The sequence below is a fragment of the Phalacrocorax aristotelis genome, chromosome 1 (genome assembly GCF_949628215.1).
Source record: "Phalacrocorax aristotelis chromosome 1, bGulAri2.1, whole genome shotgun sequence".
Lineage (NCBI taxonomy): Eukaryota > Metazoa > Chordata > Aves > Suliformes > Phalacrocoracidae > Phalacrocorax > Phalacrocorax aristotelis.
This window is the reverse complement of record NC_134276.1, coordinates 93,963,287-93,975,340: the sequence shown is the minus strand read 5'-3', so window position 1 is coordinate 93,975,340 and position 12,054 is coordinate 93,963,287. Positions and strand designations below refer to the sequence as shown.

At 38.0% G+C, this 12,054-nt stretch overlaps 1 protein-coding gene across 1 annotated transcript in view; it reads left to right on the top strand.

Moving 5' to 3' along the window:
• Nucleotides 1-12,054, top strand: part of CFAP47 (cilia and flagella associated protein 47) — a 349,717-nt gene that overhangs the window by 65,534 nt on the left and 272,129 nt on the right. Inside the window, exons 27-30 of the mRNA XM_075097894.1 lie at nt 464-564; nt 2,738-2,866; nt 4,663-4,894; nt 5,903-6,112. Coding sequence (XP_074953995.1) covers nt 464-564; nt 2,738-2,866; nt 4,663-4,894; nt 5,903-6,112 — 672 coding nt within the window. The remainder of the gene's footprint in view (nt 1-463; nt 565-2,737; nt 2,867-4,662; nt 4,895-5,902; nt 6,113-12,054) is intronic.

Here is a 12,054-nt window from a genome sequence, read left to right as displayed (position 1 = left end):
TTATATCTAAATATTTATTTTGAGATTTCTGTGAAGTCTTATAGAATAAACAGTAGATCAAAATAGATGTGGCTTTTCAAGGAAACTTCCCGTCAAAAATTATAGGATATATTTAGCAAGTTAGCATCTCCTTTAGGACACTCATAAATATTTCCAGTAATTTTAATTGTTTTTTTTTTCTTTTCAGAGAGCCAGAGTTCATTTATTTCACAAAATCTCTGCTAACTCTTGGACTTTCAGAATAATGATACATCCATGCTCATAGTAAAACTATGAAGTGGAAACACTATACTGAACTTCACCAGTCCAGCATTTGCAGTCCCATCTATGTATTCTCCTGTTGAACCAGAATAGAAGAGAAGTTGTCCGGACACCTTCATTCTGCCTTTTATTCTTGTGCTGAAATATCTTGATTGCTGTGGCCAAATAAAAAACTATCACTTTTGTATTTTGTTTTGAACAGGTTCTCAATTCAGATTGCTGCAACAGCAGAGAATTGCCTTCTTACTTTATACCCGTACTTGGCATTTCACCGCTCTGATCAACAAATTATCTTGAGAAGCAGTAAGCAGTCAACATTCTAGCTCTTAAAATTGTATTATGTCCAGTAGTATCATCAATGTTTTCAGTGTGATAACAGGGATGTTATCATCAAGGTAGTATTTTTCCTCATTAATTACAAGGGGATACTGCAATTAAATTTTTAGAACAGTTTAATACCTTATATTTTCTGTTGAAAGTGAGGAAAACTTATATAAATGGTTAGGTAATGTTTGTTGGAAAATATTGGACAAGGCTAAATCTTACAGAATGTTTTGTGACGTTTTTAAAGTATGAGTAGAGAAAACAGCCCAAGCAATATGGACATAATGAACATAATTTTAATTATATTGTTAGAGAGTGATCATCAATAATTCCCAGGACAACAGTTGGATGTGTTTTGAAGAAAGTAAAAAAGGCCACACAATATTATAATAAAATGTGATTGTTATTTGCCTGTTGGGAATAGTTTTCAAGTATTTTTTTAATTACGGTCCTTGAAGGCTAGAGAGCATAGCTGTATTTTAAGACCTAATAAAAGGCTGTGATCAGAGACTGGAAACGTTTTTATCTGCAACGTGTCTTTCTGCCTGCCTCTGTGTCTCTACATCCCTGCCTGTGTGTCCCCCCACCCCCCTCGCTCACTGGCCCCATCTCTGCCTGCCTCCTGCCTTCCCCCCCCCAGCCTTAATGATCTGTAATCTCTTTATGTGTAGCTGTGCCTATGGGGAGAGGTTAGGATTGTTTTTATAATTTAGGTCAGAAGAGATCTCTGGGGGTCACCTAGTCCAGCCTACTCAAAGCAGGTTCAAATACGGGGTAAATGACTGTATTTTTTTTATAATTGTTGGGATCTGATGTATTTTGATGAAATAGACAAGTTTTTAAGGTAAGCAAGTAATTCCTTAAATCTGAAATAGATTTGTCTTTGAAGACTGGAAATTCTAAGACTCCATTAACTTAAGATAGGTGTGTTCCTCAGACAATCTAAGAGGAAAAGAGAGTTGGTACTTGTGAAGTTGAAAAAGGGACTAGCAAGAAGATAAGTAATGATATTTTTTTTTCATATAGAAGATAGATTTAGGTATCATATAATTCATGGGTTGTAGCACAATTAAATGAAGATAGGAAGGGGAAGAAGTATTCTCTCTTGTAAATGTGTGATTTTTTTGGGGGGGACACCAATAGATCTTTTTTGCAAGCTTGTCTTTTGAAGATGCTTTGTAGGCTTCCCTTGAGGATTAAAGGATTAAGCTAAAAATGGAGTGATGATTTTATAAGAACTGATATCCTATTAATAATGGGATATTTCTGTCCTGTACTGATTGCTTATTGGTTTGTTCACACTATCAGATTATATCAGTTTTGAAGTAAGTCATTACCACTAAATTCCTTGAGTCATTTTGTGTGGTGTTGTATAGACTATTTTGGTGTGGAACACAGTTTAATGTGACCAAACTATATCCATTCATCACAGTGGCTTTGAAAGCTATTCAGTAAGGCTTTGCTTCCACATATCTGACACCATGCTCGTGTGTTACTTGCTCCAAACCATACAAATAACAGTGCCAGCAATCAAAAATTAAAGATAATCATAGAGAATTCTTCCTTCTGTTACTGGTGTGTTTACTTCTCTAGAAACTACACTGAGTTCCTCTTCTACTCCTGTCTGGAGACTGTCATTAGGGATAGCTAGCAGTGGGTCCTGTAATCCTATCATAGTCCAACATGAGAATGTTGGAACATATGTTCTGACAGAACTGATGTAATTAATTTTACTAAAAATAGAAGCATGCTTTTGAGTTTGTTTCATAAATATATGTTGTTGAGTCTGAAAGAGCTTGGTGATGGTATGCTGAGACTCATTACAGAGCGGTGATCAGAAATTACTTACGGATATTTTGTTCATGGCTTAGAAGTCTTGAATTAGTGCTGTTCTGATGGGTGCTTTTCAGCAAGTGTGAAGACCCATTCTGTAAAATATACAGTTAATGGAAAAAAGGTATGCAGGTAATTTCTTTTTTTTGTCCCCAGTCTGATAATCAAAGTAAGATTTTCATCATGAGTCAAATAAGAACTGTTACTAGATTAAGCACGAAATAGAAAAATATAGAAACAGATATTAATTTGTAAACTGCTAGAGCATTAGACAATAAAAATGTTTTTTTCAGCTGAAGCTTGTAATCTTGTTTTATAGACAGTAAAGACTGCAGCAGTGGAGTTGTTGTTCTGCACCCATGTAATACTCCACAATCGCTTTCCCATAGTATTTCCTCAAGTTCCTTTGGTGCAACCACTGACTCAACCTATGAAGATTCTCAATCAGGTATAGTGCAGCTGTTCACTGTAAGCACTTTGAGCTCTTATAACTGCTTTTCAGCTTACTGCTTTAAAAAGATATGTTTGATATTTGTAAGCTTTGCCTGAAATACTTCTGCACATATAATCAGTGAATACTGGGGAAGCTGTCCTCTCCTGCAACACCATGGGAAACCTGGCCTAGAGTATAGAAGCAGAAAAATCTCCCCTTCCTTTTAGCAGACTAAGTGGAAGGGAAATCAGTCAAACTATTTATAAAAAACCAACCAACCAAAAAAACCCCAAACCAACCAAAAACCAACCAAACAAAAAAACCCCAAACAACAAATGTCAAGGTCCCATTTGCAATGAGATGTCCACGGAGGAGCCAGCTGAAAAATAAATACTGAGCAAACCTAAGGGATTAGTTGCTCAGAAGGGCATTGTTTCCCTAGTCATGAACTAACCAACCACATACACTCTATAAATATGCTATGTTCTGCAAAGGTCTAGTTGTACACTCAGATTAGACTTTGACATTTTTATTGCATTTGTTAAGTACTGTATAAAACAACCATTGTTAGCGGAGCTCACTTAAGCTGCTGTTCTGTATGAACTAAGAGTAAAGATCTCCTGTAAAGTTGTCAGGTAAGTAGTGTCTGAGGCTGTTGACATCTCTCTTCTTTCAGCTGCTAGTTTTATAACTAGGAAGTTAGAACAGCAGAAGTTGCTGTCGCTGTTTCATCACTGTTAGGATTCCACTCTTGCAGATCTGCTGATGTTTTTGTGATCATTCTTTAAGGTATTGCCAAGACAAATAGGGGTCGTCAAACAGATTCAGTAGTAGCTCTTTACCAGCATGATTCATTTTTAATGGAATGACATAAGAAGAGTTCAAAAGAGCAACTCAGTTTCAGATCTGAAAAGATAATAACCTCTGGCAAAGGTAGCAGTGACAAGATAGGGAAAGTAATCTTGTCAGCTGGCAGAACTGCACAAACTCAGATCTGGCGGCATGATGATCTTACAAAGGTCCTATGTCTTTTCTCTGTATTGTATTGTTTTTCCTTCTTAAATCCTAACAAGATTTTTTTTATTCACTGTCTAAGGTATTAGTTTTATTTTTGCATCATTTAGCGAAACATTAAAAATGCAACAGTGGTATTAAAATACACCTTCAAGGATGGAGGCATCTCGGTTATTTGTGCTATGAAGAAAAGTGTTCTTTGTTTTCCTAGTTATCTTTTATGCAATAATATTGTTGTTGAAATTGTTAACAACTAGTAGTTGTAAAAATATATAATCTAAGTTTTGACCAGGTCAGAATTTAGGAGAGAAAAGGCCTAACAGAGGGTAGAAAAGTCCAAAGGCTTATAACTAAGCCTACATCCCAGTCTATACCTATACAATACCTGATAAACTGTTTGAACACAAGTCAGTTACTGAGCCATGCTGTGTGATTGGGGTGGGGAAGTAACATTGACTAGCTGGTAAAGCCATATGTAAAGGAACAGTCTTACATACAGTTCCAGTAAGATTGCTGTCTGTGGTTTTGTAAGCCGTGCCTGAATTAATTTTTTTCTGACTGGGTAATAATTTTTTCTTTGAATGAAATTAGATTCCAAGAACATAATTTGTTCTATTCCCAAGACGTGTACATGTCACTTAAATTGTTTATTCCTGAAATAAGACGATCATTCATTGTCTGACAGGTTTTTTGTTTTCTGAAAACAATTGTGTCTTTAAAAAAAATTGTGTTTGTACTAGACAAAAATAAGGAAATAAGGAATATTTCTGGATTTTTTTCTTTTGTGTATCATTCAGAGTCGGGTACTACTCTTGAAAGTGAGAGTGATGAAAAGATGAGTGAAGAGAGTGGAGCTGACAGTCAAAATGATGGGGGAGAAAATAAATGTGAATTATCATTTTTTCCTGATGAAGATAAAGAAGAGTACACCTTCTTTCAGAAAACGCTAACTGCTGTTAAGAATTGGTTCACTCTCTTTGGTTGGTCTAAGGGACAAAATCCGATTTCAATACCATATTCACTGAGACGGTAATTCATGTCTTCTTAGAGCTAACTTATGTCTGCCTTATAAAATGTTAACATATATACTAAAGTGTTTTGGATATGATCTGAGGAATGTAAGCACACTCTCATGCACAGTTGTGTATTAAAATTGTAGCATCTATGTGCTGCTTATACCAAAATGTCATTCAGTTGTTATTTTTCACTTTCTAAAATATATTTCCAACTACAGTGCTCTAATATATATATCATAATGCAGTGTATGTTAAATATGCAGTTCAAACTATATGTCACCTTCTTAACTGAAATTGATTTTCCTTCCAGAATGAACACAGTTCTAGCAATTGTCCCCTTTCTGGTGGCATAAATAAGTTTTAACAATATGCCTTCCCCCCCCCGCCCCGAAGATCCAGAAACAGATGGGACAGCAAGTTTTGTAATAAAAAGTCTTACAAACACCCTGGAAATATATCAGTCTTAGTGGCATCACTTAGTTGATCTTATCTAGCTTGCTAATAAATAATGAAGAAGTCAATCTCCTGGGACACAAACACATACTCATTTATAAATGTGATAGAAGTCAAAGTTATGTTTGGCAGAAAGCAGTGACAAACACATTTATTTATGAAATATTTCACATATACTTATTAAATATTCCATGTAGTTAAAAATTCTTATATTATTAATTTTATTTGTTAATTTACATTTATAAATGTAGATATTACAATAATATAGAATTTATATTTTAATAATATTTATACAATATCATTATAATAAATAGCATATACCAATAGTTATTTATATAAAAATAAATCTAAACATAATTATATATTATTTAGAAATATTATTAATAAATATTTACTTATTTACATTATTATTATCCTATCTGTAAAAAGGAAAAAGTGCTGTACTTTCTAACCTTCTTGCTTCTGGTTTTATTTCATGGCTTATTAAATTTTTCATTGTGATATATATATAGTGTTAGATAGTTTTGTACATTTAAAAGAATAATATCAGAAGCTTTTTCTCTCTTAGTGATGTGTGTAAAGTCCAGATGACCTCTTCACAAGAAAAGGTTTTTAAACAAACCCTTGGCAAAGATACTAAGACTGTTTATGACATGTTATTGCATCTGAGTGGACAGTTGTTACCAGGCATTCCATCCAGCCAGTCATTGCCCATTGATCCAGTTGAACGAATGTTACAGCTCCACTGGCAGCATTCTACATTGCTTGATTTCCTTAAGTAAGTCCATGTATCATACAGTCTGCATGCATACATCTTTCCTTTCCACTTTTTTTATTAGCATAGTTCAAACGTAATTCCAACTGAACAATATACAGAAGGTCTACGGTTTCCTTTATACTGTATCTTTTGTGATCTAAGTTTTACATATTATAAACTCGAATTAATTTTTACCAAGGTTATGCACTGCAGTTAATGCTAAATGAGGTGTCCTTTGGTAGGGTTATATCCAATACAGGAATTCTGCAGAAACTCTGCTCCCTTAATAACAAAAGAAGATGACTATCCACCTCATTCCTTAGATGGACTCAGTAGATAGTCAGATCAGGTTTGTCATTAACGATCTTACTATTCCACTGATGGTCTTTGTCCTGTAATTACTGGCTTTAGCAAAAATTTTGTAGGCTTACTTTGTAATCTATTAGTCTTTCATATTAATAATATGCCAAGAAATGGAAGTGCTACTCCTGCTCCTGAACAGACAGATTTAGCTATTAGCTACTTTCATTGATAATCTTATCTTGTCACATAACATGGAACAACTGTCAAAGATGGTGCAAATCAGGAAAGGTTAATAAACACTTCTTCATCCTTCTTGTCTGTTGCTGCTGTGAAACAGAGAAGAACATTAACTTCAGAGAAAGTCTAATGTCATGAGCTCCTTAGATATCATCAGAAGCCCTGAAACACAGCATCTCTGGTTCTTTTTAGCATCCTCACCTAGTGTTCAAGAGGCCATAAAGCCATTTAAAAATGTCATTTACATACTGATCTAAATACAAGCTTTTCATGTGAGAATAATGGACAGTGATATAGCTGTATATGAAGTCATAAGGAGACCAATGCACACTGCTCCAACACCAAACATTTATTTGCAACTTTCATCCACGTTATTTTTATTAAAGAGGCAGTATAGCATTCTTCTGTGCATCATAGATAATATAAGAGCAGACGATTTGGAGGAGCCATTGCAGCATTTCAGGACAATATCTTTGTCTTTCTTCAGTAATGAAGAACAATGCTTACAGATTTCTGTTGTTTTCAGAACTTCAACATCTATTCTGATACTAAATAAGGGGATCGATGGATACATCCCATTGTATTTTCCCATTGTATCTTGAAGGCTAGAGTCATTAGGCTGTGAGGTGCTGAAGAATGTTGTGCCATCATATCAACTGAAAACTCTCACTAATACCACCCTGCTGATTCTTCTTCAGCATTGAGTCCTTCCTTCCAGAGAGCAAGGTATTGGGTATGTGGAGATATAGAATCATAGAATCATGGAATCATTTAGGTTGGAAAAAACCTTTAAGATCATTGAGTCCAACCATAAACCTAACACTGCCAAGTCCACCACTAAACCGTGTCCCGAAGTGCCACATTCACATGTCTTTTAAATACCTCCAGGGATCATGACTCAACCACTTCCCTGGGCAGCCTGTTCCAATGCCTTTTGATGAAGAATTTTTTCCTAATAACTAATCTAAACCTCCCCTGACACAACTTGAGGCCATTTCCTCTCATCCTACTACTTGTTACTTGGGAGAAGAGACAAACAGCAACCTCACTACAGCTTCCTTTCACAGAGTTGCAGAGAGTGATAAGGTCTCCCCTCAGCCTCCTCTTCTCCAGCCTAAACCCCCCCAGTTCCCTCACCCGCTCCTCGTAAGATTTGTTCTCCAGACCCTTCACCAGCTTCGTTGCCCTTCTTCAGACATGTTCCAGCAACTCAATATCCTTGTAGTGAGGGGCCCATAACTGAAGACAGTTAGATATGATGATATGATGCTGAATGTTTGTCTAAGTAGATTCAAGATAATTTCTTATTTATCTAATCAGTGTATTGACATCTTTCTGAAGTCAGAGTGTCAAAAAACTTCTTTGGATCTAGCCCAAGAAAAATCCTTTCTGTTGCCACTGCCTTAGGTCTAGTGTTAAGCTAATACTCTGCACAACTCCTAGGAGAGCAGTCTAGAATAACTTCAAGATGTGATTCCTCTTTTGAACCCTGTTACCCTTGTTATTTGTTAAGTTTAATTAATTCTTGTATAGGAAGCTGAATTGATTCCACTCAGTTCCTATCAAGAGAAAGACAAGTGTCTAACTACTTTTCAAGGGTGGAGCTGATGTACCTTTTGGAGCCTTTCACCCTTCTGTGTGGGATTTTACAGCCCTAACTCAAATTCCTATAGACTTTAATTTTGGACTTTTAGGACTGATATTTCTTACGTCTGGCCTCAAATGTTTTAATACCTCTGCTGTAGCTCATTGTTTGATGGATGAGGTCAGTACAGAGGAACAAAAATAACATCATAGAATCATAGAATTGTTAAGGTTGGAAAAGACCCATAAGATCACTGAGTCCAATCGCTAACCTATCACTGCCAAGTCCACCACTAAACCATATCCTCAAGCACCACGTCTACCCTTCTTTTAAATACCTCCAGGGATGGAGACTCAACCACCTCCCTGGGCACCTGTTCCAATGCCTGACAACCCTTTCAGTGAAGAAGTATTTTCCTAATATCCAACGTAAACTTGCCCTGGCGCAGCTTGAGGCCATTTCCTCTAGTCCTATCGCTTGTTACTAGGGAGAAGAGACCGACCCCCGCCTCACTACAACCTCCTTGATACCTGCCATCAGTCTTCCTCCATGTTTTCAGTGTGATACCCAATGTCTTTGAGTATACCAGAAAGCCTTCTTGGTTGTTATCAACTCTGGGAAATGCTTCTTTTCTTCATCCTGGTTGTGTTATGTGGCTTGGGCAAACAAGGTAAATTCTTAGCACTTTTTGAATTTGGGTAAAGTGGTGCATATGCTGTGAAGCTGGGAGTATACTTTTTAATATGACACAGTTTACAGAGTCATTGCACCTGAGAGAGAGACAATGTCTCTATACCTTATTTATCTCAAGTTTATTTATTGTAAAATGCAAATAAAAGCATTTATTCATAACATTGAAAATGAACAACATAAGAATAAAAATTTCTTCAAGATATAGGTAAAGAAATGAAAGTCATCAGTCTACTTACATTAATGTTGTGCAAGAAAGGCCTTCTGAAATACCTTATTTTGTTTATATTCATATTCTGGTAGGTTCTGGCGAGGAGGCAGTCCGATATCTGGCCTTTTGCATACCTTATGCTTGAAGTTACCCCTAACAGAATCACAGAATGGTAGGGGTTGGAAGGGACCTCTGGAGATCACCTTGTCCAACCCCCTGCTTGAGCAGGCACACCTAGAGCAGGGGGCACAGGAACACGTCCAGGTGGGTTTTGAATATCTCCAGGGAAGGAGACTCCACAACCTCCCTGGGCAGCCTGTGCCACTGCTCTGGCACCCTCCCAAAAAAGGAGTTTTTCTCCTGTTTAGGTGGAACTTCCTGTGTTCCAACTTGTGCCCATTGCCCCTTGTCCTGTTGTTGGGCACTAATGAAAAGAGTCCAGTCCCATCTTCCTGACACCCACCCTTTAGATATTTATAGGTATTGATGAGGTCCCCCCTCAGTCTTCTCTTCTCCAGCTGAACAAATCCAGGTCTCTCAGCCTTTCCTCATAAGTGAGATGCTCCAGTCGCCTGATCATCTTGGTAGCTCTCTGCTGGACTTGCTCAAGCAATTCCACATCCTTCTTAAACTGGGGGGCCCAAAACTGGACACAGCACTCCAGATGTGGTCTCACTAGGGCAGAGTAGAGGGGGAGGATAACCTCTCTTGATCTGCTGGCCACACTCCTTTTAATGCGCCCCAGGATACAGTTGGCCTTCTTGGCCCCAAGGGCACGTTGTTGGCTCATGGTCAGCTGCTTGTCCCCCAGCCCTCCCAGGTCCTTCTCAACAGAGCCGTTTTCCAGTAGTTCAGCCCCCAGCCTGTACTGGTGCATGGGGTTGTTCCTCCCCAGGGGCAGGACCTTGCGCTTGCTCTTGTTGAACTTCATGAGGTTCCCCTGGGCCCAACTCTCCAGCCTGTCCAGGTCTCGCTGGATGGCAGCACAGCCTTCTGGTGTATCAGCCACTCCTCCCAGCTTGGTATCATCAGCAAACTTGCTGACGTTACACTCTATCCCATCATCCAGGTATTTGAGGAATATGTTGAACAGGACTGGACCCAGCACAGACCCCTGGTGAACAGCACTAGTGACAGGCCTCCATCCAGACTCTGCTCCATTGATCACAAACCTCGGAGTTCTGTTGTTGAGCCAGTTCTCTATCCAAATCACTATCCACTCATCCAACCCACAACTTCCTAAGCTTGCCTGTGAGGATGCTATGGGAGACAGTGTCGAATGCCTTACTTGAAGTCAAGATAGACAAAATCCAATGCTCTCCCTTCATCTACCCAGCCAGTCACACCATCATAGAAGGCTATCAGGTCGGTCAAGCGTGATCTCCCCTTGGTGAATTCACGTTGACTGTTTCTGATAACCTTCTTGTCCTCTACATGCCTGGAGATGACCTCCAGGATGAACTACTCCATCACCTTTCTGGGGACAGAGGTGAGGCTGACTGGCCTCAGTTTCCTGAACAAAGTCTGTTCAGGAGTTTCCATCAAAATATTCATTCACAGAAGTTTCCTTAAAGAGTTTTCATGGGATACTTTTGGAGCACTCCTAGATAGGGTCAAAATTTTCTCCTGGTGGAGCCTGATGGCTTTTATATCCAGTCTTCCCATTGAGATTTTCCAGGAAATCCAGGTGTCTTGAAACTTGTATACGTGATGGTAGTTGTGTACTTTAAAGTGATGATGAGTTTTGGGCTAAGTGGATCCCAACCCTTTTTGCTAAGCATAACAGCAATTGGAAAGAAATATCTAAGTGTTTCTAAGGTAGTCTCTTGGGCAATTTGGAAAGCTTTTTCATAGCTAAATTTTAATAAAAGCCTTCAGTCTTAGTGAATTTTGTCTGTTACCTCACTGACATATTCAGAGCAGAACTGGAGCAGCAGCCAATTGATCAAGGCTAAGTCAGTGCCTCTGTACACAGATACATCGATGACTGAAGATTGATGAGGTCTGATGATTGGAAATGAGGTAGTAATCCATAACAACCCTAGCAAAATGATACAGGTTGCCATAGAAAAGCAGTTCTAACTGGACTCCTGTGTTTATATGTACTTGATGCTAGATAATTAAATTGGTGCTCACTATATGCTTAGCATTACCATATTCTGTTAGTTTCTGCCTCTTCTAGTTGTGTGAATCCTATCAGATGTCTTCATTGTTCCTGGTTTATGGATGTTCTTTGCCTACTTGTACATTACCTAGAATATTTACATTTATTCACAGGTTGTTATTTAAGTGTTTATAGATCATAGTTCAAAAATGTCTGATATCTGCACTGCTGGCATGACTGTATGTAACGACGGTAAGACATGCAGAGCCAGCCTAGGTATGAGTAATTAATCTGTGATCTGCTGTCCCTGCATGTTCATTGTGATTTGTGGAAGGTGCAAATTCCCTCCTGAAGAAGCCCAGGAGAGCACTCTGAGAATAGAAACATACAGTTCTCAGCTTTCTTCCCCAACCACTGCTTTTTGGTCAGCATGGTTCAAATAAAGCATAATTAATCTTTCAAATTTTCCACTTGCCAAAGCAGGTAGATGTTGTTCGCTGTTTCAAGCAACATTCCAAGTATCAGTTTTACTTTCCTTCTCTCGGAAGCTTTTCTTGGTACGTTACCACAGCAGTAAAGGGAAAGTTTGGGCATTTTACAACTAATTTGTTGCAATCTGTGTGTCTGGAGGAAAAACATCTCAATAGTGATTAAGGTGTTTAATCTTAATGTTTAATAGTTATCTTGGAGAACTGGCATCAAGTTAAACATCGACCTTAATGAGGAGGAATTTTTTTTAGACAGTGTTCCTCAATAACAAAATGCAGCCAGTATGAGAACATTCAGCTATATAGAACCCGTTATTACTATTATGACATGTAATGTTGTTATAT